General features: G+C 46.7%; 1 protein-coding gene across 1 annotated transcript in view; it reads right to left on the bottom strand.

Moving 5' to 3' along the window:
* The window catches only part of MAML2 (mastermind like transcriptional coactivator 2), a 217,716-nt gene extending 194,163 nt beyond the window's left edge, over nucleotides 1-23,553 (bottom strand). The window contains exon 1 of the mRNA XM_075140113.1: nucleotides 23,152-23,553. Coding sequence (XP_074996214.1) covers nucleotides 23,152-23,553 — 402 coding nt within the window. The remainder of the gene's footprint in view (nucleotides 1-23,151) is intronic.
* Nucleotides 23,554-27,859: the final 4,306 nt, after the last annotated feature.

The following is a 27,859-nucleotide window of genomic DNA, read 5'->3' as shown; positions in this document are numbered from 1 at the left end:
GACAGGTTATAACCAAAGCAGCATAATGCAATTATTTTTAATGCTGCTTCCACCTAGTCTATTGCTCCTTTTAAGTCCTCTGCAATTTTGCCAGGGAAGCCCAGGGTGCTGTAGTGGTCTGATGCCTTCTCCTTCCCCTCTCCCCTCCCACTCGCATGCAGCTGTATGTGCCGTGTACACCTGCGCCATGCGGCTGCAGTCCTACGCAGCATCCCTTGCCCCTTCCCAGCCAGCCAGCTGCTGCACCCAGCCCTTAAAAAGTCACCCATTTGGAGTAAAAGTGGGGCTATGAGCTATCCTAACCGTGCTTAGCTTTCAGCACAGCTCAAAATCCTTTTTGGATCAATTAAACTTAAGATTGTGGTTTTGGGCTGAGGGCCTGTTTTAAGACAGCATAAAGAAATGCAGGCCTGGTGTAGTTCTCCGTGAATTCAGCAGAGTATCTGCCATACCCCAAGTGAAGAATGTGGCAGGATCTAAATAGCTTCAGTTTACATGTGGGTCAACCTCTAAGGAAAAGCACTATCAAACAGCACAAAGAAGACGTTCCCAGGCACCCAGGATCTTCCAGGATACCCACTTCATGAGCTTATCTTTGATTTCTTCTCCCCATTAGAAGGATTTAGGTGATCTCAAGGAGGCAGAAAATCTGTCTTGCTCAGCTGCAGGAGACAGCCAGGAGAAGGAAAGTGGACTACTGCAGCTCCGCTGATGTGTAGCACGACTTATTCTGCAGACCTTCTACCTGGCTGGGGCAGGGGTAAAGCAATACCACAGGAATTCACAGCCCTTGCAGAAGTTTGTAGCAGCCATTTGGAGCAGCAAGGCTCTGTGGGGAGGAGGCTGGGGAATATGGGTATCTCCTCATCCTCCTCATCCTCATCCTTCATCTCCACAGCCTGTCCGCACTATTGCCAGCACCCTTGGTTAGGCTCTGTAATTAGTCTCTGCCTAACCATGACCTTTCCTTCTCGCTTGGCTAGCCTGATATGCTGCTACCTGGTAAAAGGTAAGACTTCAGTGAGAAGACATCACTAAGACAAATGGAGAAGCCTTTGGTGTGTACAGGGGAAGATTTGTACACCGCTGCCTAATAAAAAAAGGCGTCAGGATGAGGGTGCAGTTAGGTTTGAAGTGAGTTTACAGCTTCACCCCAACTTCCTCTCTGCCCACTGCCCTGAAGCTCAGATAAGCCAATGCAAACGGAGAGAATCCCCTGGGGCCAGAGGAAGGAGTGCGCAGAGGTTTCCTTCCCTTTTCTGCCCACCTCACCCCAGTTCTGCCAGCTTTCTTTCCCTGATGCTTGCAGAAGAACGTAAGCACCATTGACAGCCGTATCTGGGGGCCTGGAAATGGTATAAGCTAACATAGCTATACCTGCTGTTGGACATTTCCTTAGCTGGGCCTGGCTCAATAGCTATTAAGACCATTTTTCCCTTGGGGAAGGAAAATAAAACAGGAGCTCCGGAAGCTGACTTCCCAAATTTCTCTGACACCACAGCATGCATGACCCCAGAAAATTGCTGCTGCAGTTTATACTAGCCAGCTTCTCTCTGGCTAGTGGAGGAAAAGCTGAGAAATGTTAAGGTCCTTAGAGAAGCACACATCAGTAGTTCCTCGGATGGTGCAGCATACAAAAGAACATGCGTTTTCAAGATGTGGTTCAGTTTAAGGATGACTCCCTGAAGATAAACAACTTTGTGGATACTTTCACTGTGCACTCAGTAGAAGATTTTCCTTTGGAAGCCAGTGGTAGAACTGGGTCCGAGTGTCAGTAAGAAGCCCAGCCTGCATGCTCAACAACTATTAAAAACAATCCCTTCATTTCATAAGACCTCGCCGCTTTTAGATTCATCTACATCTGTTGTCCCCTTGTTTTTGTTGCTGAAAAGACTTGGAACAAATTATCTCCTGGAGTAAACCGGTGTGTCTCAGCTGATGTCAGTAGTGCTGCACCAGTTTGCACCAGTGGCAAATCTGGCCCCAGCCACACGAGAATCAGGAAGCTGAGGTTACAGAAAGGGTTATTTGCACTACAGGAATGAATGACAGCACAGTTTCAGTTTCCTGTGTGAATACATTTCTCGCGTCCCTCACTTTTGGTCTTTCTCACACACTGCATCCCAAGCACAGCATGCTGCGAGGAAAGATTAAAGATGTTGCAGATCTCATTAATCTGGAGTGTCCCTGAACACGTAGCTACTAGAACGCTGTGGGGAGGACACAAATTTCTGTGCTGAACCAGCAATGTCACAAAACAACTAACAGTGAAGAGGAAAAAAATAAAGGCAGGATAATAGTAACTATTCTGAGCAGATGATTAGCTTTAAAGCAACAACTCTACAACTCCCTGGGTAAGTCCTCTGCTGGTGTAAGCTGTCACAGCTCTATCAAGCCCAATTATTTACACTAGTTGATTTGTCCTGCTGTATTTGGAGCACAAGGTTAGTCCACTTCTTGTTGCAGCAGTGGTAAATTTCTTGAGACACCACAGCCATCAAGTAACTGGAAAATCAGTTCCCGAGGTAAATCCTGTTAAATGCAATGAGATACAGCAAGGAGGCAATGGGTTCACTGACAAACCATGACTGGATCCCATGGTGACATCTAATCTTTAGACCTTATCTAGATCACACTGAAATCAATAGGAGTTTCTGTCACCTCCCATGTTGGCAAGATCTGTCCCCAGCTTCTCAGCTAGAGCTCCCAGCTCAACCCCAGAATACTGCAAGCCAGCCTAACATCAGAGACTGTGATGGTACCCAGGCAGTCTTCTACCCTTGGAAGTAAACAGGTGATGCTGTTGGCTGCAGTTCATAGAAGGAGTTTCACATTGTCCGAGGTTTTGCAGGATTCACCTCCTGAGTATGATTACAGGAGGACTGCAAGCACCAGAAGTTTGTCACTGACTGCTGCAGAGCCAACATTTCCGTGTGTGTTCCCTGCCCAAATCCCATAGAAGGTAATTTTGCTTTTTCCTGTTCTTACAGAAATCAGAGCTTTACTAGATGACAGTTTATGATGAACATTTATACCATCTTTCTCTGAGAAGTGTATGTTAAAATAGCATTCCTAGATGCATCTATTATAACACTGAACAGTCAGGTAGGAAATTCTGATTTAAAAAAGAAAATCAGAAAATTACCCCCAAAATAGTTCTTTCCTATAGAAAATGGATTTTTTTAAACATCCAGAAGCCCTGAAAGCAAGAAGAGTCCAAAACAAAACCCTGCCATTTCCCACCTGCTCAAATACATTCCAGGAAGATGCATGTTCCTCTATCTCAATTAAATACAACATGAGAACATGGCATGGCAGCCAGGGTTGTAGGGAAAAGTCACACTTCCAACAAATAAAACTATGCAGCTGTGTTTAAACAGAATAACCCTGTCAACCTATACCTAGTTTTTCTATGCTCAAAGGGAGTGTGGTGAGAGGGCAGCGGCTAACCAGGGATGCAGGCAGGGTCTAGTCTCCTGAATGGGCCCTGTGGCCCCAGTTATTCCTTCTCTAACATGGGAGTAATGGACTGGGTGCTTTAATAAACTGCTTTGAGATCTGCCCGTAGAAAGTGATTTGTAGAAAGCATGCATGGCTACTAATTCTACCTCCAAGGAATAATGGCACTACTCAGAGTACGGGAAGCTCAGTATGCACATAGTTTTTTGCTGGACCTGGGCCTTGATTCATTTTTTTCCCTGTTTACTCTATGTATTTACTTTTTGCACTTCATTCAGGATAGATAATGAAAACAGTATAGTCTGCTTCCACTTTTGTTTCTGGAACAGATCAAAGACTTTAATGGACTCGGACTCAGCAGAACTCTAAATGCTCCTTTCTGTACAGATACAGCCAATTAAATGGCCCTGTTGGCTTCCAGGAGGATTACTTGAGATCTCATTATTTGCACTGCTTTGAATTCAGTCCTTAGAAGAGAGTGGACATATTCTGCCAAAAAAGAAAAAAAAAAATGTGGAAAATAGCGAAGGATTTTTTCTGCATCTCCTGTATTTAATGCAATCAGCCTTAGCAAAGTGCACTGCACTCCTCCTTGTTAAAGCAGTCCTGTCCTTTTTTTTTCTCCCTGTCTTGGAATTGCTACAGAGGGATAAAGTTCTGCACGGCTCCCTCACTCACACAGTTGTAATAAGTCAGCACAGGTTGGCTCCCTGCCCAACAAAACACAAACTCCCCTGAAGTCTCCAACTTTTCCATGGCAACACCACAGTCATCAACACAGCAAACAATCGCTCCAACCCCTTCTATGTCTCCCCTCTTAGCGCAAGGAAGGATAGCATTGCACCCGGCCCATGGACCTGTGCTAATTGTCAGGCATGAAAGGAGATAGTGACGGAGATCGCGTTACCCTCTGCATGGAGCTTTAGGTGAGATCAAAGGAAAGAAAAGGCACTGAAACACTCAACACTTCTCAGTGTACTTTTGCTTAAACAAAAAGGTTTTTGCTACATGTACAAGACATGAAATGCCAAAAACTGTAAGGGTATTGAGCCTGAATGGGGGTGCAAACAGCATGACGAAGCCAGAGCCCACAGCTGAGTAGAGTCCCTCAGCCCAAGAGAACCACGTGTCACTCCAAGGTGTCTAACAGCCTGATCCTTGCCATGGTTATCCATGTGCACTTCTGCCGGGCCAGTGCCTGGCTTTCAGGGGATAACAGCAGACTGATGGTTCTGCAAATAGGATTGTTCCCCAGCTCTGTGCTGTGAGTAGTACTGCTCATGATGTGCATGGGGGGAGCAGTTAGAGCGCTGGGTCCTGATCTGCCACTGCTTCGCATTGGCGTCCTTCACACCTGTCCAAATAAGGGCCAACACCAGGACTAAAGACCACCACCCTCATCTGGTAGCATTTTACTCTCACTTTGCATAGGTATATAAGACCTCACAAGCTGCAAGGCAATAGAAAATGAGGCCCAGAAGGCCCCAAAATATCTTATTTAAACTAAGAGCTAGTGGTTTTCAAGCTGTGGTCTGCAGACCCATGAGGGTCTGAGGACTACTTCTGAAGGGCCTGTGAAAGCTAAGCAAGAAAAGCAAATCAATTGCCATGAGGCTTAAATCAGTTGTAAATGAACCTTCATATGCATTGGATAACTTTTAGAGGACCTGCAATTTGTAAAAGATTGACAGGTATGTCCACAGGCTTTATACTGCCCTGTAGACATGGCAAGAACCTGCTCTGTGCAAGGAAAGCTACCCTGTTTTTGGATAATTTGGGGGTATATGTGACAGCATGGATAAGAGTATGGGCAGTTCTCTGCCATTAAACCTCACCAGTGTAAACTCAAGAGTGGATATAGTTTTCCTGGCATAAGCAATATTATAATTTCTTTGGACTATGATTTTGCTTGTTTAGTTTTAAGGCCCTCGTTAAAGTAAAAAAGCTTTGTAGGCTGGAAATGCCATAGGCCGACTAGCTCCTTGTGGACAAAGTACGATTTTGAAGGTAAATTGGCCCCAAAACAGCCATTTCCAATTCAAATCCTAGTGCAAAAGAATGTCCTTCAGGCTTTACAAAATTATTTAGCTATTTTTATAACATTTGAAAAAATGATTTCTCTGGAAAAAGTTCAAAATGGAAATAATACACCAAGTATTCAGGCTTAAATGGAGGCTTAGGTAGCACTGTGCTTTAAGTGTGCTTGGCCTTGGAGTAAGTCTGCCCGAAGGTATGAACCTCTGCTGCTGGTCTGAGGGAGTCAGTCTCCATGGCAAAATCCCACCACCATTAGTCTTTCTTCACCGACACACGTGTGACTGAGGCACTGCGGGCCACGGTCCCTTGTACAGAGGGTCTGCGGTTTGCCTTGGTTCAGTACAACCTGTGGGAGAATTTATCCATCCTTTGGGGTGAGTGGTGCAAACAAGAACTGTGAGAAGGATTTTGGTGCGGTAACAGCACTTCAGTTACACGGGTTTCAGTCCAAGTTAGTGCAGAACTGCAGAAATGCCGTCAGCCCGATTAACTTCTTCAAACCTACCTTAGAGACATTTGGTGGATAGTAAATAGCTTAAGCAAGAGGGTGAGCTTTCTACACGATAGACAGACATACGGCTCAGGTAGAATTTGCAGCAACTAACACAAAGCTGGATACCCTAACGAACACTGCCCTACCAATGAGTTTTACTCTCATTGACATCAACAGTACTTTGCATGATGCCCACAGTGTGATGAGATCCTACTGATGATACGTTCAATGCCATTTTAAGATTGCTTCACCCTGGCTGCTGGGTTACATCTGCATATGTTCGATGCCATTTTAAGATTGCTTCACCCCGGCTGCTGGGTTACATCTGCACAGTACAGGTGCCAAAATATAACCCGCTGGTCAGTGTGTGTTATGCATTCGTTTCTGTGGCTCATCCACAGAGGAAATGAGTCTCTCAGCTACTACCCTAAAAAAGCTGGTTCTTCAGCCCACACTATGATAGCTCGTAAATTTAATTCTAGAGATCTCTGACCTCTAGAATTTGGTGGTGGTGAAAACAGTGGTTAGCATGCAAGTCTCTGTGTGTTAACATGAACAAGGACACAAAAAAAGAGGTTACCCTGTGATTATGTACTGATGACCTTGAACAAAGCCAGTCTATCCAAGCTGAGTTCTGCTATGAAAATGCTTTTTAATTTGATTTTTCCTTAGCTTAAGAACATAACATTTCACTTTAGGCTTGGGCCCGGTCCTTTTTTCTTCAGTGACAACGTGACCACTGTCTTCTCTGTGAAACGGGTCACGAGCACAACCCCAGTGGCTCGTACCGAGACACAACACCACAACTCCCTCCTGGGACTCCAGGGACTATGTGATGCACTGCCACAGCAGTCTCAAAACCTACAGACCCAGGAAAGCAATCTGGAGCTTTGCGTTAGTCTGCCTCATCTGCTGTGTGCCCCCATCAATAGGCTGGGGAGCCTAAGGATGGATGTGATGTTCTCCCTGTCACTCCCTCATGCGCCACTGGTGATGGCTGCAGACGTGCATTGGGATGTGAGCCCCAAGGGGATCCCTCAGCCAGAGGAGATCAGATTGGATTCCAGCGAGACCACAGGAGCAAAGATCAAATGGCTTATTAACCAGAGATGAAATTTCAGCCTTGTTGCTATTGGTACAGATTCTCTTCTTTCTCTCACTGGTGTTAATCAGAAGAAAATAATGAGATTGGGTGTAAAACTGAAGGGTCCTGCCCTAGCCAAGGGTCTACATGTTCACTTTCTGCTTTGTACTGAGCCACTCGAGTGCCTCTCCACATGCAAAGCCATTCCCTGTCAGTAGATCAGACTCTGCAACACCAGGTACTCATTCTCTTCACAGACTGATGGGGCGAAAGCTCTCAACCATCTTCCTAGTGTTCCTGTGCAAGCCAAGGAATCACTTAGCCCACGCTGGGAAAACAAATGTGAAATCCTTCTTACCATTATCCTACTTTATGGTGCAGCCCTGCCCACTTCACATCAAAGGTCTCCCTTGCCATTAGCCACAACAGCCCCAGGTACCACTTGCTCTGGTTTGCATGTCTGCACGCCCCACATCAGCGTGCTACTTACTGCTGGCCCACAGCCTTTATACACACCAGTGGGCAGCATCACCAGTGCAAGCTGCAACTGTTTAAATAAGAACCAAACACTTCTGCTTAATTTTGTGTTCTCTTTTTCAGGATAGTTTTCATGAATGAGCAGACCTTCTTCTGCCTGCTGTGAGTGCTGGGGAAGGCACTGACTGTGTCTCCTGCTAAGCAGCCCATCCTGGCTATTGCAGAAAGACTTGGCACCCCCCATCCCTAACCTGGCTAAGAGGCAGGAAACTTTGCGTGTTGGTTCATGTAGGGCCACTCTATTTCTGATGCTGTGTCCTGGGAGTACAGTCCCCTGTTTGAAAGAGCCTGAGGGCCTTAATGAGCCCTCATAAGCACATCTGGGTGCTGACCTGCCCTGCTTGGTTTGGGAATCACTTGTTGTGCAGAGTGTGCATCTTTCTTAGCGTTTACACAGTTGAGTTTCTGCTGGAGCGTAACTGGACAGTCCTTTGCCTCAGTAATTGCCATGTAAGAGGAATTGCTGGAATTGTTTCTGTGATGCAAGAGCAGACAAATAAATAAAAGGGGGAGGCAGTGATGAGAAGGGTTGATTAACTCGAGCATCCTAACCATGGGCTACTGAGGAGTGTCACAAGTAAAACTAACTGGAAATAAACACTGACAGTAGCTATAGCTTATTCCCATCAGGGAAACCAAATGAAATCCAAGGGTGCAGACTGTAGGACTTGTTCAGAAAAATGATCTCATTAATAATGTTCCTGAGCAAATGATCAGAGGTATCATTGACATCAAGGCCATAGCCTTGTATTTGAATTTTGCTGGAGAAACCCTCTAAGACACAGGAAACATTTGAACAACTCATTTCTGGTTGTTCTATAGGTTCTCACAGTCTCCTGCACCAAACATGTCCTCACCACCGCAAAGTCAGTGGGATGGGGAAAGGACAAGAAGGTCTGCTGTTTGCAATGCTCAGTGCCCTGCTTGTACAGCTCTTTTAACCTTTGCTCAACAGTATGTCTCATTTCTGTCTCTCTGCCTCATGCTTTTACCAAGGCCCCAATCTCCTTCCTGCCATTCCTTGATAACAAGGTAATAGATGCAGTAAAGATACTGATATGTTAGATTAGATAAGAGAGACTCTGACCGGCACAGTTGTTCATGCAGGACTCAAATGTGTCTCGCTATAGGCAGCTTTGTTTTGCTTCCAAGTCCATTGCTCCATTGTAATCTTGTACCCTTGCAGACTATTTCAGAAGCAGCTAAGTCCTGACGGGTAGCTACTTGCTCCTGTGAGAGACAATGGCTCTGGACTCCCCTACAAAGCACTCGCAGTAAGTTGGTGTCCACAGGAGCTTCAAAGTGAGCATATGGAGGGGTTTGTGAGGCAGGAAAAGGTGATGGCTAAAGAGGGATTAGGTGTTAAGGGAGAAAGCTTCATCTGAGGAGACAAAGCGTATCAAGAGAAGGAAGGGCACAAGTTTTAGACATGTGAATGTTTTGTAATAGGGCTCATAAAACAGGAGATCTGGCCACTTGGTGCTTGTTGCATTGCTGCTGTGGAGTTGGTCAAATTGGATCAGTGGGTTTTTTCCTTGAAAAATGAAAAAAAGAACTTGGCAGGAGCCAAGTTCTTTTTCTCCTCCTTGAAAGGATGATTATCCTGCTCTACCGATTCGCTTTCCTATTCCCAGGGTAATTTTCAAGCTTCCTTTGCTTACATGTCATAGGATTGCACAGAGAGAGACACTCAGGCACTGACAGCAAAATTTCACTCTCCTCCTTTGCCCTTCAGCTCTGCTTCACCTCAACTCCTAGCAGTGGCCTCTAACACCACACTAACATCGATGGTTACCCTGTGTGCTGGGAAGTCCAGGCATCCCAGCACCCAGCAAGGACCAAGCACCCGTGAGAAACAGTGAGCCTGAGAGAGGGAGTTTCAGCATTAACACTGGATTTCCTGGCTGGGACCTGCCTGTGCGTGGTATGCCTAGCGTCCTTTACAGGTAAATCCCTTTTTAATAAATTATTGCCTTCATTTTTTAAAATATATTTTCAGCAATATATTTCAAGAACGAAAAGCCAAAACAGAGGGAAAGCAGAAACAGTGACAGATCAGAAGAAGGCAATGATAAAATAATAATTCAGCCTTCTCTGAAGGAGCAACACTTACATCATCGGCAAAAAAAGAGACTGGACAGTCTCTTACTAGCATAATTTGGGATTTTTCCTAGACCACACATACTAGCAAGGAAGGAAGTGGGCCTTTTACATTTATTTTCTAGTATTTCTAACTTTCAAAGAAACAACAAGGCCTGTCTTTATACAAGGAATTTAAAAATAGTGTTTTCACTGTACAGCAAACCAAAACGTCGTGTTAGTATTACAAGCATAATTTCATAAAGTAAATAGGTAACTACTTCTTAGGTAAATACAAAGAATACTTTGACCTCTGGTGCTGATGGATGATTCATTGACTGATGCACTGATGTCACATGTGGGTCTTTTTTGTCCCCAGTCCATATTCTTGACTCAAGCAAAATCTCCTACGGATAAATTTTCCAAAGCACTCCAGAGATTTTAGGCTGAGATCCAAAAATCCAATTAGATGTCCCGTTCCCATTAGTCTCAGTTCAATACAGGGAAGATTAGATGCCTAGATGTTATAAGTCAGAAAGATTTGGACTCCTAGCTGTTCCCAGATTGATCATTGAGATGCAGGAGAGGAATTCAAGAGTCCAACTCACCATCAAGCACAGTCATAGAAATACTGCTAACTTTGTAAGAACATTTCCTTTCTAAGACTTAATTGTTCTTCATTTAATTGTAATTGCTTTAAATAATCTGCACATGAGCATGCAATACAATTACATTACAGAACATTACAGTGGCATGTAGGCAGAAGCACCACCAAAATGTTCAGAGACACTCAGATTCCGGATCACGAGTTGAAACGTAAGACATGACCAGGAGAGCCTCCACATTTTCTGCCTTGCCCACACCACCATGCTCTATTTAAGAGTCATTAAAAATACAAGATAGTGGATATACTACTGTTCTTAAAACTTTGGTATACTCTTAAGTATTTCTGAATCAGGCCAATAAGGATGCCTTCTCCAATATGGGGTCCCACTTCAAGGAAGCAGCATTCAAACTGAAAAGCATTTAATCGTATGTTTAACTACTTAACTTCTTTAAGTATTTTTCTTAACTGGAGCCTGAGCATTCATAACTGCATGCCCAGTTGGTGAGCACCCATGGCCTGCAGTGAGAGGCCAGAGAACCTACAAGTGCATTGTCAACTCACAGAAGTTTTTGCTCTAAGTTTCTTGTGACAATGACACAGGACCTTTGAGCTCATCCTTTATAAAACTAATGAGAGGAGGAGAGAATAGACTCGTGGTCATTAGGTTTCCAGTTGAAGCAAAGAGAGAAACACAGCTAGAGAAGCAGTACGAGGGAAGATGAGGAGAACATGTGGAAACCATGTGTTCAGCATCTCTGTTAGCCTGGCCCTCTGGCCCTTCCAAGCTAGAAAAACAACATTCTGAAGCCGTGTCAGGAGCATGAAAGGAGAGAAGGGAAGGCAATAGCCCAGGTGAGAGAGGGGTGACTGTGGAGGAGGAGGAATGGCTAATAGCTTTGGGAAGTGGAGATGGGGACAGCAGAGAAGGACTTGACGAGGGGAAGGGGATGAGTGTGACTTTTGTGACCAAAAGAGGTGGCGCGAGGCTGTGGTGAAGAGTCCTTCTGACCTGGGTCAAAGAGCCTATGCTTTGATGACAGCCTGGGAGACCCAAGCACAGACAGTACCTCCTGGGAGCGGGCTCCAAGAACCACATAATGGACCGTTTCAGCAAACAGTGCTTTCGACATACCAGTCATCCAAATGCAGTTACCCTTCACGGACTTGACAGAATGAACACACATCCAGTACACTAGCAAGGGGGTTATCGACCTCACTAGCCATCCTGGCTCTATCAGAGCCCCTCAGAAGTATTGTGTGTGGTACAAATGTATGCCAAAGGCCTTACATATGGTAGGTATATATAGAAAGTTTTAGAAGTACATACTATTTACTCAAGGGACTGGATTAACTTCTGCAGAGCTATTCTGGTCCACCTGTAAATACATGGACTAAAGGGCCTTATGAAAAGTAGTTACTGTATATTGGCAAGTGGCACTTTTTAAAACCTGAATATCTCGTGTTATGAATGCTGGGGTTTTGTTTTGTTTTTTAAGTACCAAAAATGACAGGATCGTGTTATAAAACTACTGGATACCAATTTTTTTTTTCTTCCCCAGTTCAAAGCTGTTTTTTTCCCCCAGGGCTAAAAAGCATGTTAAACTTGCAGTATAAACTGCTGCTGGGAATTACCCTGGTTCTGATGCCTTTGCTTAGATGAATAGTGAGGTCTGTATGGCGATTGACCAAGGCGACAAGAGGGGAGAGGACTGCGGTGCTCCCAGCCCTGCTCACACAGGAGCCTCACAGACTTCAGCCCAGGCATGTCTACAGCTTCCTTAGCTGCCGACTGCAACACTGATGGCACCCTAAGAGCTCCAACATGGAGGATAGTTATGTGTAGTCTGAGGATGGCCTTCACGCTGCACCTGGGGCTGTGCTCTCAGGTTCACCATCGGCACAGACAGCAGATCGGGCCTTCGGGTTGCCTCAGGGCACCCCTGGAAGGACAGTCTAGACTTACCCAAAGGGGTGGCTCAGAATAACTTAGTCTGGAATCAGCCATTATCTCTGCTCTGTAAACTCACGACTTTGATGGAAAGCAAGAGGATTTTGTGGTAAAAGGAAAAAAAAGCAGGGAGGCGGGGGGATGGGGCCAGAGTGTGTTTGCAGCTGCTGGCCATCAAATTTCAATTCAATCAACATGACTGAGTTCCAGCTCCTGAGAAAGAGAGCTTTTGACGACATATTGACATAGCCTGAACTACAGTGGTCCAAGTGGCAGTACTATAATTATGAGGATTATATTTAATACTGCACTTGGAAATGAAGGTCTGAAACACTGTGACTCTCTCTCCCTAAAAGCTGGCCAAAATATGTCCTAGGAACCATTATGGTAATACACAAAGTTGGTAGGAAAAAAGAAACATCGGAACTCAAATCATTATGAAAGGGGATCATGTGGCTGGCAGCTCAGGTCTGCTGAGAGTTGAGCAGTGAGGAGGAAAAATGAGTGTGAAAGGAAGGGCAATTGGATTTGCAGGAAAAATGGAAAGCAGTTTTTAAAAGTAGAGAATTAACTGGTTTAAGGAAATAAGCCAATTGATAATTAATACGCTACTTACTTTTGAATTCGGTTTCTTTGTAGCATGTCGTGGATTTCAGCCAGGCTGAGGCCTGTTTGTTGAACAAAGACCAAACCCTGCAAATACTTCTAGACTTGCTTAATTCTACACATCTTGATTTCAGTGTGATTACCCATGTGTGCACAATTAAGCACATGCATAACTGTTTCCGGGAACTGGGCCATAGAGGTAAGCAGCCCCATGTTGAAAACCAAGTGTATCTAGCTTGGAAGGATGTCGAACCAAAAGCTTTCAGAGAAGCAGAGAGAATGCATTTCTCTGGAAAACAAAATAATTGACTATAAACTAGCGTAATGACCAGAAATAAAGAGCTTGATCCTGCATTAGGCTGATGTTCCACAGTGCCACGTCCATAGTATTTCCCATAGGTGGTTTCAGGAGGGGCCAGTCAGATCAGAATCGAGACTCAAAAGCTCAGATGTTGAGATATCGTAGCAGTGAGGAGAAGGGAAAAAAGGAAAAAAAAACTGGGGGGAAGGAGAGGGAAAGAGGAGAAGGGGAAACAGGCGAAAGGAAAAAAAAGGGAAGGGGAAAAAAGGGAAGGGAAGGGAAGGGAAGGGAAGGGAAGGGAAGGGAAGGGAAGGGAAGGGAAGGGAAGGGAAGGGAAGGGAAGGGAAGGGAAAGGAAGAAAAAGAAAGGAAAAGAAAGGAAAGGAAAGGAAAGGAAAGGAAAGGAAAGGAAAGGAAAGGAAAGGAAAGGAAAGGAAAGGAAAGGAAAGGAAAGGAAAGGAAAGGAAAGGAAAGGAAAGGAAAGGAAAGGAAAGGAAAGGAAGGAAATTGGAGTGTCTGGGGATGGTTTCTAAAGCAACAGAGCCCTAAACAAATGGTCTGATTTTCCAAAGTGAAAAACATAAACTGAACAGCCCATGCAGCATTTTTGCCAACTGTCACTGGGGTGGCATTTCTGAAATCTGGTGGAATGACTCATCCCAAAACAACAACTGTTGCCAACAAGGTCTTTCCTTCAGGTCTAGTTACTTGAATGAGAGAGCTGTAAAAACAAAATAAACAGAAAAATCAGAGGCAACTCCTTGTCTTGAGGTTCAACTCTGAAGCTTCCTGTGAAGCCATCCACTCTCCAAGGTGCCTCCCCAACCCACTGAACAGGAATCCAGGTGATCCTCTGGGCCAAGGAAGGGATCGGCCCTGCTGGAGTTAACCCCTTGTTCATCAAAACAAATACCTCCTTCTGCATCTAGTCGCTACCTCTCATACCATGCATATGTGCAGGATGCATCCTCCTGAGCCATTCTGCCCTCCATGTTAGGGATTTCACATGGTGGCAAACATTACCAGGAGAAGCATGACCCTGCCGACAGGTAACACAGTCCTCAAATGTGTGACACCCTTAAATTCAGTGGGAGCAGACCTGGCCCAAAGAGTACACTGTCGTGTTGTAATTAAACACAGCCCCATCAGCACCCATAAGCATCCTTCTTTGGCTAGTACAAAATACAACAATTTCAAAGACGCTTTATGAAGCGGTGTTGTTTTGCTGAATAATTTATGTCCCTGAGTCCTCTGAAAATGAGCAGCATACACTTCAGCGCTGCAACAGCTATTCAGTGGAGACAGTGCACATTGTGTTCAGTAAGCTCATTGCTCAAACACTGTTGCCATGACTATAAGAAAGAGATTATACTATTGTTTACAAGAGACTCTCAATAAGTCATTACCACGGTAGCCAGAGTTTTGCCTCAAGTCAAAATTTTTGGGAAGAAAAAAAAATCTCACAGGTATAATTAACTTTGTGATCAAGATAATTCCATTGAAAGACTTTGAAAACTGAATACATCGTATGGTGAGGAATGAAAATAAGTAAGAATCACAAGTGTCTCAGGATTGTTGACTCTGGTTTTCTGACTGTTTCATTGGTAAATTCCATGGAGAAGGAAAGCCCTGCTGACTAAATAACTGTTGTAACTCGTTTTCAAGGAAGAAATAATTTATAGGGCAAGCACCAATGTAGGAGTTCAACTGTGATGAGTAACTCTAAAAACAAACCACTTTGTACACAATGTAAGGGAAAAAAGGCTTAAAAAATCTGACTTAGAAGAAAAGTTTGGGATTATGAAATACGGCTTTTCAGTGTCCTGGAATGAAATCGATACCTAGAGTTAGTTCTGAATCCTCTAATGCATATGTCCAGTACATGACCTCTTTATCTCAATAGTGTGCTAATGATCAATAGTTTCCAAAACTAAGAAGTAACTCTGAAGCTGTTGGAAACTCGTCCTCACATTTCCTATGGACAGTAACAGGCCGCAGAACACAAAGCAAAGAGATGATTAATAGAGTGCTGGACTAGAAGTCAGGAAATCTGGGCTCCGTTCCCAGCTCTGCCACTGACCTGCTGTTTGACCCTGGGCAAGACGCTTGACCTTTCTGTGCTTCTGTTCCTCCTTCCATTCTTTGTCTATCTTGTCTCTTGAGGCCCTAAGGTATGCAGGGAAGGGCACAGTTCTCACTGGGTGTTTGTATAACACCTACTCTAGGGAGGTGCCTGCAGAGTAATAAAGCCAGGGTACCACAGGGATGACTCTTGCACAATAGCATGTTTTGTTTCAAAACAGAATAGCCACGATGAACCTTCTTGGGGTGTCATCTGTTAGTCCAGGATCTTACCGGGTCTTTCAGCCAGCTTCAGGCTCAGGCAGCAGGTAAATGGGTTTGCAAGATCTGCTTCCTCACTGTGTCAGAAGCACTTTCATGCCCATTTCTAATTGGTACTAATTTCTCTGCACCTTGATTCAGCTGGGTTTGCAAGCACATCAGAATTATAACTGAGTGACACAGATAAAAATGATTGGACTCGATGATCTTAGAGGTCTTTTCCAACCTTAATGATTCTATGAAAATAGCTACAGGAGCCATTTCTCAACAAAAGGAATTTCTTCAGGGAAATGCCAACACCTGTATGTGAGGCCAGGGCGTGAGGTATTTTCAAATTAAAAACAAATTCTAATTTTTCAGGAAGTGTGTTGGAATTTTGTGTAAGTTATTCAATTAAGCAATATTTCTGAGTCTTTCTCCCATCCCAAGCCATAAACATGAACCTTTCTCCATTACTACCAGATGGGAGGCAACACATGCAGGACAAGGTGGCTCCCACCTGCTAGTGCTGGGGTGCAGCTGCAGCCTCGACAGAGAGCAGATGACTTGCGTATATGCTCTCAGTTCCACTCCCATTTTGCTCCCAGTTTGCTGGAGCGTCAAGTACATTAAGTGCTTTGACACAGCTGACTTAATTGGGAGACTAATTTGAATACAAACTGATGCAGAATCAAGAGCAGGTAAAACAAGAAAATACGAAGCATACATTTATGATTATGAATGAAAAGTTGGGAGATGCTTTTCTCTCCTAAAAAGAAAGGGCACTGCCACATCTTGCACTTCTATTGTGAATCTTGGCAACGCGGTGCCATAAAAACCCAGCTCTGGGAGTTTGTATTTCCAGTACTCATACCTGTGGGTCAAAGGCTGAAAACGTGATTTGAGTGCACCTCAAAGGCTCAAAACACAAAAATCAAATAAGAAGAATCCATCAACTCATATACATTGCCTGCAGCTTTGCCAAAGCAAATGTTCAAATATCCTGTCTTAGGCTCCATCAATAATGAATTTGGCTTCTAAGCCGTAAAACTCACCATCAGATCTCAATGCACTTTACAAAGGTGATAAATAGTATTTTTCACAAGGAAAACTGAGGTTTATGGAAGTGAAATAACAGGAGTAATTTGTTGAATAGATCCTAGAGTCAGAGTAGAAACACTGAGGTTTTAGTTTAGAGTGCGCTCACCCAAGAACTGTTGCTTGAGAATTGCAGGTATTTTATGTTAGGTATTGGTGTTGGCACTTCAGTACAATTATGGATTGATTACCTGCATCTATTCTTGGAAGAACTTGACAAGGTATGACAAATTCACAAGTTGGCTCTCAAGTGGCTATAGGAAGCTTTTAATGGGAAATCTGGGGCATAAATAGTTTATGCTTTCATCTAAAAAAAAAAAACACCCAGAAAAAATCTGTCTCTTAATACTGTTAAGTTGAAAAAGTGATCCAAATCTCACTTGGCACCAGCTCCTTCTTTTCTGCAGCCAAGACCACTGCCTCTTTCACTGCTCAAAGCTGTTCCAAACTGTAGCAGCGTGATATGGGTAAGATCCTTTTCAGGTTTACAGCCACTGATTCAGATTTGTTGAAAACACAGCCCTGTCATGAATCCCATTAGCTTCATCCTACTGCTGCTGGGAGTACCATCACTGGGAATTCATACAGGGGAACGCTGACATGTGGACACCAGAGAGAGGCCAAAGAGCAAAGACCTTGTTCCTCTTCTTTTCGGAGCAGCCAGGTGGCTAAAGCTCTCTATGTACCATGTAGCTGATTGTGTGTCCTCTAAAGTGTTGCATAATCTTTAATTTAATGTTTCTTTAATCACCTTCCTGAACTCCATAGAAGTGATGGTGTCAGGTCATTATCATGTAGGGCTGGGCCCTCAGAGGAGACCAGGGTCCCATGTGCTAGGCAGTGAGACAGTGCCACCTGAAGACCTCAATCATAGAAGGGAAATAGTGGCAAAAGAGGGGACATGCGCAAGGTCACTGGCAGAGCTGGCACCTCTGTGCCAGTGCTTTGTTAGCTGGAGCAGCTTGCCAGTTTCCAGCTCCTCCTACACCACATAGGAGGTGCATTAGAAATGGAGCAGTGGAGATACTACCCTTCCCAAAGTTGTCAATGGGACCAGGATGGAGCCCTTCTTTTCCAGTATTGAGACATGGGTGAAGTTTCAGTTTCATAAGCCAACAGTCTTGATAAGAAAGGCAGACTACCAGTGGCCTCTGAAGATGGTATCTTGGTAGAAAGGACCGTTGACAGCAGTTAGGAAGAGAGGCATGTTATGGCCTTTCTTAACCCTTCCTGGGTTTTTTTGGGTCACTGCAAGCTAACCAAACCCCACATATGCCTTCTGCAGGCAGTGTTCTTTGCAAGGGGAGAAGTAATAATAGTGACATAAGTCAAAGTTCCAGCAAAGCAGCTTCTCTGACTCAGACGTACCTTTCTAAGGTTTAGATTTCCCCACAGAGCAGCTAACATTTTTGCTGGAGCCACACGTCTCAGTGCAGGAGAAACAGAAGCTGTATATCACTCTCCTTTGTTGTGGTGCTACACACAAGGGACTCAATTTGAGTACCACAGGGGATGCGAGAGCTCTATCAGAGGACATGCTGTAATAATCAGGGAAGTTTAAGAAGCCCATGGGTTGGCCTCGGAGAGCGTGTCAAGTCAGGCAGACAAACTGTTCTTCTGCTCGCTACCTGCAGAAACTTTGGTGGTGGAAACAGCCTGTTAAACAGTTTCAGAATAGAGGAGACTTTCATTAAAAGTATTCAAAGCTTAAAAAGCTTCAAAGGAGGCCAGTGATTTGATTGGAGAGCTAGGACTGAAACAGCTCCTACGCTAGCATTACATTTAACAAATTCACTTGCTGAACTTTTCATTAAATATAGGTTTTATGCAGCTTCCAGGGAGTCTTCTTGATTTTGGTTCGGAAAACGTTCTCACAGCCAAGGGGAACAAAGATTTTAAATGGCGCCCCTGTCCATCCTAACCAAATGGCTCCTGGGAAGCCAGCAGGTCCATGACAGCAGGTCAAAGTTTTCTACCCCCAAAGGCAATGTGACTTATTCATTTTACCTGACTTGGATACATAAATTGTCTTTATCAGAATCCAGCTTTGGTCCCGCAGAAGCACAAGGAGCAGACAGCGGTCCTTCACCTCACAAACAGAACATTTCATTGCTTTGGCACCAAACTTTGTTAGTCAAAAGATCCCACCCTATCTTTGCAGAATGGTTTGTTCTTTAATCCACCTGTGCTCACAGCACCGTAACATCACTTCACCACATAGCTGGTCACCTTATACTGCTTGCTCCAGCACGCTTCCAAAAGTTATGTACGTCCAAAACCAGAAAATGCAGCTATTTCTGCCAGGGTATAGCAAACTAGCAAACAAAGCAGAGAGCTTGGGAGATGGGGGAGGTGTAAACTTGGGCCAAAGATACCAGAGCACAATCCTTCCTTTTAAAATATTTGAGGATCTTTAATGCTAGCAACAGGGGAGGCCAAACCTCAGCAAGCACAGTGTGGATCATAAAAAAAAGTTATTAGGAAACAAAGTCAGGGCTTCCATGATCATTTAAAGGATCTCCGTGTAAAATAACTGCCTAATTTGAGGTTTTACAAGCCAAACTTGGCTCTTGGCACCAGTCAGGCAACCCTGTCTTCCACTGTGATCCTCAGGGAACTGGGACAAACCCATTAACTCTTCCAGATTTGTACTGACAATTTAGGGGAGTAGGAGGAATTAACCCATTCTCCTCTTCCTTGGCTACATCGTCTTTATGGGACTGTTCTCCATTTTCTTTTTCACCTGCTTGCAGACTACATCTGGGAAGCAGGCCACTTTTACGGTCACTCTTCTGAGTACAGAAAATATATTTAATATTTTTAATTAATCTCTATAATGATAAATTCAGCGCAACTTCGAGATGAGTGAAAGTAGAACAAGTCACCTGTGACTGATGACAAATATCACGTAACACACTCAAAGAAGATGTTGCCACCGCTGCGATGGCTGCAGTGAAAGAACCTGACCAGAATAATACAATAATGCCCGTGAAACAGAGTTCTTGGCTTGAACAGAGCAAAAGGAACAGTGCTCAGCCTATGTCAGAAGAACGAAAGAATAAATAGGCCACCGGAGATTTGAAACTGCAGTGCAAGAACTTTGGTATTACCAGTTCAATGCTTAAGCCACTGAGGAATGCCCTCCAGAGCTAACTGTTTATATACAACATAAATAATATAAACAGCTAAGTGCTGGAGGGCATATACATACATATAGATGTATGTATATAAGAAAGACAGAATATTTTATCTGTTCCACTCTGCACCATGAAAAGTAACACCACCATATAAATAAACAAATGTCAGCTCTTGGGAAAGGCAAGGAGGCAGAAAGTACAAAAGCTTTCCTAGCCGTGTCCCGAAGAATAGATTTCTCCTTGACATGCACCCACATCCATTGGTCCAGCTAAAAAATCTGCTCTCCGCTCTCCAATTAGAAAATGTTTCTGCCAAAGATGCTTTCTCAAAAATCGAAGTAACATTGCCAAATAAAGCCCAAACCAAACCCCACTAAAAACTCTCCCTTCTGCTGGTTTTAAAATGACCACTGGGAAAAGATAATTATCAAATAATGATATCAACAATGTCAGATAACCAGTTCAAGCCCTGATATGTTCAAGTGAACGTCGTCTCAAATGTTATCGAGTGTCAGTTATTTACTCTTGAGTCCAACTGTGTAAACGACCCATCCAATGCCACTAAACATGGCAGGCGCACTTGTAACAAGAGCAGTGGGACCTGCAAAGCAAAGGAAACAACCCAGCTATTTTCAGGAGAGGAAGCGTGGGGACAATCTTGGTTTTGCAGAACAAAGAGCATCCTGATAGCCAGAACTCCCCAAAGAGAGCTATGACTGCCTTCGCGCTTATCTATGTGGAATTTTTTTTTTAACTGGTGGAGCTGCAGCAAGTCAGGTGGAGTTTACAATCCCCCCGTGGAGTCAGAGATGTGTCCAATCTCACATGCTCAGTGTGAGACTCACACAAACACTCCTGTCTTGTGCTTCCTTCTGCCAGAGCTGTACCTGCCACAGCTGAAGCTCAGAGCCACGCCTTGTTCCAGGACCCTGCGCACCTCAGATCTGCCGTCTGCTGTTAGCAAGAAGTCTGGAATTAAAGGAATCACCATGGGTGCAAGTAAGGCTTCCACTGGATTTCCTCTTGGGAAACACTCCATAGAGGATGAATTCTGCTGCCTTAGAGACGGTTCTCTTCCCCATCCATTGGTAATGCACAGGACAACAGGCTTGGTCTGCCTTGTAACTTCCTCTTTCAAGTACCCTTGGAATAACTGGTAGAGCAAATTCCTCCTCCAGCTATGGCTGGAGCGAAAGCAAGACCCCATTATTTCCTGGCCCATCCCTGCCCTCTGAACTTTCAAGAACAGGAGCACAATGCTGTGCTACCTGGTGTATGACCCTCAGCCACTTGAATTCATCCTACTCAGACACCGTGTGGTTTGTTTTTCCTTTTTAGTATTTGCAACAATGTTCTAAGGAGCTCTTGGTAAGGGGAACATGTGCCTCCATGACACAGAGACGTGACTTTGAACCGATGCCTTTCTCTGTTCCTTAATTAGGCAGTCCTACCAGAGCAGCAAATGAGGAATGTCTGTGTCAAGCACAGAGTGGGAGGATCAGCGATGTGCAGTGATACCATTACAACAATACTGCTTCATGAGCCAGCATTTCTTCAGTGTCAAAACACAGTTCAGGGCCCCAAACGTCATGCTCAGTGAAGTCACGTACCTTGTCAGCAGCATTACTAAACGCTCATGTGCAAAAACAAGGGGGACTGTGTCAGACCTTTCCTTTGTCAAAGACACATATGTGCGGAGTTATCTGGGAGGTAATGCAACACGCAAGGTGGAGCGAGGGCCGTGCACAGCATTCTCCAGCGAAGAGCAGGTTAACAAGTGTTAGCAGTATTTCAGAAACAAGGACAACCTCTCTGCATTTAAAAGATGAAAATCTTTCAATATGTTCTTTGGAGTTGTTTCACTTAGCACTTTCAAACAGCTGCCTCCAGCTATTTCATAAGAATAGTAACAACTAGTAAAAAAACCTGAAAACAAAAAAAAAACCCACACAGGCCTGTTCCCTGATTTCAGAAAGTGGATTTTTCTGGGACATACATTATTAGGCAAAAACCTTTTTTTTCCCCCCGTAAGACAAGTGCAAAGCATTTCATTAATACACACTGGAAAAATAAGATAATGGCTTTCTTGATTGTGACGAGGAACGTGGGGAGATTTAATCTGAACACTGAGTCAGGTCGAAGCGCCTAAACTCCCCTCAGACACAATGTTATCGCATTAATGCTTACATCATCACCCTCACAAATGATGCTGAATAACGCAGCCTCAAACGTCGATCCACGCACTGCAGCGAACTCCCGGGTAAGAAGGGAGAAAAAACCACAAAGGTCCCGTTTTAGCATATATCAGGCACTAAGAAAGATAGGTTTGATATCTGGAGTGGAGGGAGCGATCTATTTTCAGCCGTTCGAATAGCAGCCACGGGCCTATCAGGACGCAGTCACTCCTCTTAATATTTCGCATGTGTGCCGAGAATTAAGAGTTGGAAGGCAGCACAGCGCAGCATACCCCTTCAAAAGCGAGGTACACGGACTGCTGGTAATAAAGTAACAGGAGACAAGGCTTCGCCTCTTTGACATGTTCAGAGCAATTTCCAATTGAAAAAGGTCAACATATCATTTACAAAGCGGCAGTGCCTGGAAAACTCTTGTAACTCTGCTCGGCAAAACACGTTCGGTGATAATCACAAACCGACCCTTTCTGGTGAAACTGGTGCTCGGAGCACCGGGCGTGAGGCACCGTCGCTCTGCAGCACGTCCCTGTACGCTCCCGCGCAGCGCTGCTTCTGCAAGCGCCTGCCGCTCGCTGGGGTACCCAGCGCAACCGCGCGCACGGGCTCCCGTTTCTCGGCACTGCCCGTCTGCCTCGTGCATAGTTCGAGGGACGGGGCAGCAAACTGCTGCCTCGAGTGGAAATAGCTGCCTGAAGCCCCGGTGAACGGGATAAAATGGGGCAGGGGGGCAATTTTGAACATGGGCGATACTTTAGCGCTACTTTTCACCCCTGCTTGGGGATGTGCTGATGGCGTTTGCTGCCGGTGCCCCTCCTCAGGGATGCCTGCTGTCACCGCGCTGGCGGGGCGCTGGCGGGGGCACGCGATGCGTTTCTAGAACCACGACCTGGTTTAAAAAAACCCCAAGCAGTCCCAAAATCCCTTCGAGGGAGGACGCGTCCCTCAGCTCCCCCGCCCCGGGCCTGGCAGACCTCCCACCGCCCCTCACACCCTCGATGCCACCGCGGGGCCCAGCACCTGGTAAGGACCATCGCGGGGGGCGCCAGGCGCAGAGGGTCGGGCCGGGCGGCCACGGACACTCCCCCGGACCACCCTCGGGCGGGGACGGGCCTCGGCCTCGGCGCTGGCCCCACCTTCGCGCCTCGCCTGAGGGACGGCTACCGGGGCGGGGGGCGCCTGAGGGGGGCAGGGGCTTCTCCTCACCGCCGCGCGCCGCGGCGCCTCCCCGCCGGCAGGGGGCGCTGTGACTCACCGCTAGCAGGGCCGAGGCGCGCTGCTCCCCCGCCGGCTGCTCCCCGTTGATGCCGCCGTTGCTGAGGAGGTGCTGGTGGTAGTCCGGGGGCGCGGCGGCGGCGGCGGCGGGGGCGGCCGAGCCGCCGGCGGCGGCCGCCTTGGGGTGCTTGCCGGCCTTGCGGGCGCCCTGCCCCTGCTGCACGAGGTGGAGCAGCTGCAAGGTGCTCTCCCGCTCGCGGTCGGAGCTCTCGGCGCGGCCCCGCTCGTAGCGCCCCTCGCAGCTGAGGTGGTGCTGGCGGCAGACGGCGATGCGGGCCCGCAGCCGCTCGACGATGGCGCTGTGCACCCGGGGCGCCGCCGGGCCCCCCCCCAGCAGCCCGGCCCCCAGCCCCGCGGCCTGGGGGGGAGCCGTGTCGCCCATCGCTGGCTGCCGGTCCTGGCCCTCCGGATGGGTCGGTCCTCACTGCCGCATGGAGGCGGGGGGGGGGGGAGGCGGGGGCAGCGGCGGGAGCCCGAGCCCGGGGGCTGGCGGCGGGGCGGAGGGCGGTCAGCCCCGCGCCCCCAGCCCACCCCCACCCGGCCCCCGGGCGGTGACGGCCCCGCGGGGGGTTGACAGATCGGGGGTGGGACGGGGCGGGGGGGGGGCGTCCGGCGGCCGCTAGGGCTGTGCCAGCATCGGCCGGGCGGGAGGGGCGGGGGTCGGGGCCGGGCAGCCCCCGCCGAGGGGCTCCGCGGGGCGGAGAGGGCGCCCGGGGCGGGGGGCGGGGGGGCTCCGCCGGGGGGAGGGCGGAAAAAAAAATGAAGCGAGCCGCTGCCTCCGAAGTGAATCCCTGGACGAAGGAGATCTCCCTCGGGAATGAGTGAGACTTGGCAGGTTTATGGATTTTATTTTATTTCGGGGGAGCGGGGACGTTATTCCTTGAAGTGAAAATTTATGCAAGGAAAGGCATTGCCGTGCTCGGCGGCACGGAGAAACCCCCCGGCGGACCAAAAATCTCGTAGATTTGGTTGAGTGGGGTTTGTTGGTTTGGGTTTTTTTTTTTTAAAGTCTTTAGTAAATGTGCAAATAAAGAGCCGGGGAAGGAGGAGGAGGCGGCTCGGGTTAGTTTAGTCTTTGTGCTTTCTCGTTTCTCTCGCCCGCTCTTTGCTGGCCGCTCTTCGGCTTATTACTGTGTCCAACTGTCTGCCGCTAAATTGTACTTCCTCTAAAAATAAGAGAGACGGATCCCCCGGTCCGGAACAATGTCAGTCAGTGGACTCCCAGACCACGCTTCGCCTTCAGTTAATCCGGCCACTGGATAAAATCCGTATTGCTTTCAGTGCTTATTTCCCCCCTTAGTAATAAAGCAGCAAGCTACGAACCCAGGCAAAGAACTCCTCTCGCACACTTTCCCTTATACTCCCAGATACTGAATAGTTTCAAGTACAGTTTCAAGAAAAGCACGGGGGGAAAAAAAAAAAGGAAAAAAAAAAAAAGCCAGCCCCTCTTCAGACAGTAATTACAAACGGAGAGTTGCACTTACAAACTTCCAGTATTTTGCACCCAGAACAGTCCAGCCACTTTTCCTTTGTGTTTTTGTATATTCCATCCCCGACCCGCTGGGGTGGGTGGCTGCCGGTGGGTTATCGGCGCTGCCTCCAGCGGACGCCGCCGCCGGGTGCCCGAGCCGGCGCTGCCCGTTGCCGCTCCGTGCGGTGCGGTGCGGCGCGGTGCGGAGCGGGTCGGCGGAGCGGGTCGGCGGCGCGGTGCGGAGCGGGTCGGCGGAGCGGTGCGGAGCGGGGGCGGGAGGCGGATGTCACCGCGCGGCCGGGGACGCGGCGCCGGGGAGGCCGGGGCGCGGCGCGGAGCCTCCCAGCGGCCGCGGAAGGGAGCCGGGCCGCCGCCGCCGCCGCGCCGCGGGAGGTATTTGCATGGGAGGAAGCCAAGGAAATCCCCTTTCCCCTCCTCGCCCTGTACCTGGGTGCCGGGCCGGGGCGCGGGCGGGCGGTGCGCCGCCTGAGCAGCCGCCGAGGAGCGCAGCCTCCCGCTCTCCCTCCTCCCCCGGCGGCGAGACCTTCAGGCGAGTACGAGGGAGTTCTCAAATAAATCACGGCGCTGCGCTCCTCTACCAGCTGGATTTCTCTGGAACAGACGGTAGAAAAACAAGCAGTGCCTTCTAGGGCGCTCTCATGCTCGGACGAGTGCACCACGCGAGGTCAGGCTTGGGGTGCAGGAGCTCCGGGCTCTGACCTGAGCTTCTTGGGTGTCCAGGGCACATCACGTAGCATCTGCACTTTGGTTCCTCCCCGGGAAAGCCAGAGTCTTGGTGCTTCTCTTGCTCGAATCCTCTATTTGGAGCAGGGGTGGCCGACGGCGAGATCTGGCCCCCGGTACTGGCCTTGCTGCCCCGGCAGCCGTCAGGTTCTGCGTGTTGCTGTAGGTGAGCTGTGAAGAAATATATGCAGGAATAGCTGGGAGCTGGTCGGCTTTATTAAAGCAATACGCTGTTGTGCTACTGTGGCTGTATTGTCTGAATTCCCAAATACCTCTTTGGGAATAAAAATGGCCCCCAAGCACGCAGATACACATCCCTGATGGAAAACCTTTAAGGTCTTTTGGGACTCTACAGCCCCTAATACAATGGTGCATCATCTCGTTTAGTTCTGCAGTGGGTCCAGTCAGAAAAATACACAAATTTCATCACAATGTTTCAGGAGAATTAAGCTGAGGATGAGGAGGAACTAATGATAACCCTCTCCGGTGGTTTTATCCCCTTCCAAGGTCATACATGCAAACGCTTTGAATGCCAATGATGAAATGACACATCCCTGGAAATTCCCCCAAAATACATAAAAGATATGCAGCATTGGACATATGGGAAACAAGAAAGCCCCCGCTTTCACAACTCCCATCTCCTTCATGTTGCAACGAACAGCCATGCGGGTTTCCAGGATCTGGCTGTGTGAGCACCAGCCAGAGTCTCCAGCACGTTTGGACCCACGTTTGCCCCAGCAAAGACTTTGATTCTTCGCTGAGGAGCAAGGACTGTGGAAGCCAGGTTTGTGCATGTGCTACATTCGGAGGAAGGCATTATTGCTAACAGGAAAAAGGGATTTTTTTGTTTAACCTTGAACAACTGAGAAAGAGTGGGTTATTATTTGATATATAACGGCAGCATGCATCTGTTGAGAACAATGGGCACAGCTGGAAAAAAAAATGAAAGTTTAATGTTTGTAAAAAAATAGACAATGTTACCTTTGCTTCAGGCCTCGCTAGAGCTTTTATTCATGCTTTATAGCTCAGATATCACCGCTGGGTTTAAGAGGGTCAGTCACAGACCGCACGTGTAACACTGACATACGAACCTCATGGAGAAAAAGCAAGGGTATTTCAAACGAAGTCTTGGCTGGGGTTTTCAAAGTTGCAGTGAGAGTATGAAGTCGGTGGTGCTGCTCCAGAAGGTACCAGGGTAGCTACCGGAATTCTCTCTCGCAAGCTTTTGTAGAACTCAGAGAATGATCTTCCAAACCAAAGATTTTTGAATTTTAACTTCAGACGTTTAAGATTCACTTTTTGCCAAGCAGCATCTTATGTGTTTTGTGGTTTAATGTATCCCTTTCAGGGCGAGAGACAGCTTGTTGCAGGGCTGCGCTGCAAGCCCCGCTGGCTCAATACACAGCGAATGCTGCCCCTGGTGTTTCAGAGAAGGAAATACCCTAAATCCATCCCTCGGCTTTTCAAGTTTTGCCCAGAAGACCCTGGTGAATGTTACCAGCCCCTGGACACCGCTATCGTTTTTGGCTTGGCTAGTTGTCAGTTTTCTTAAAAGCAAACCGTTCTTAACACCATCGTAACATCACTCGCGATTCGTGTCATAGGCATTCTAATAAACACACACACGATAAAACATTAACATAACAGGTCCTATATAATTAATTACTTTTTTCCTTCTGTCTACATTAATTTGTGACCTTTTTACATGATATTGTAATCTCACACGAGCTGTCCTATTTGAGCATTTTTTCTGTGTGAATTCACTACTGCTGTCAAATCTCCGAGTTCCCTAAGTCGGCAGCCCCTTCCAGATCAGCAAACCACTTATTTGTGCTGGGTTCACAGGCAGGAATTCTCACCGTAGACATCCCATTGAACTATTAACTTTCCAAAAATGAAACAAAAAGACTGTGTTGAACCTATGTCGCTTAAAAACTTGAGTACATGCTTAAATCTAGGCGCATACCTCATTCATCTGTGTTTAGAAATCACATATCAAATTACTTCAAGGTTATATTAACTCACTGGAATGACACATGCTTAACATCAATCCTGTGTAGGATTTTGCAAACTAGAACTTTGAATTTTCAGCCGTTTCCATTATTTGCTTTTCAGTGAGGGTTCTTAGCCATTTTGAACGATTACAGTAATAGACACATGTATTTCCTGGGGTACTCCCAGCTAGGCAGGCTCACGTACCATGCTGCTCACCTGGCAAATTGTTTAACTTTGGAGCAGAATCTGACTGCACCTGCGTCAGATTTCTTCTCCTTAAATTTTGGTCACAAGGTGCATGCAATTACTGCTCTGTTTAAACTGTAAAATAAGCCATCTTGAACACACACCAGTTTTTTAATTAAGAATATAATCCCCAGAGCAATCTAAAGAAATTGTGTCTACATCTTATTTAATAAACAACAGGAAAAACCAAACCAAAACAAAACAACCCCATGCCATCACTTAATACCTAGAA

The sequence above is a fragment of the Calonectris borealis genome, chromosome 1 (genome assembly GCF_964195595.1).
Source record: "Calonectris borealis chromosome 1, bCalBor7.hap1.2, whole genome shotgun sequence".
Taxonomy (NCBI): domain Eukaryota; kingdom Metazoa; phylum Chordata; class Aves; order Procellariiformes; family Procellariidae; genus Calonectris; species Calonectris borealis.
This window is presented reverse-complemented; position numbering and strand designations above follow the sequence as displayed.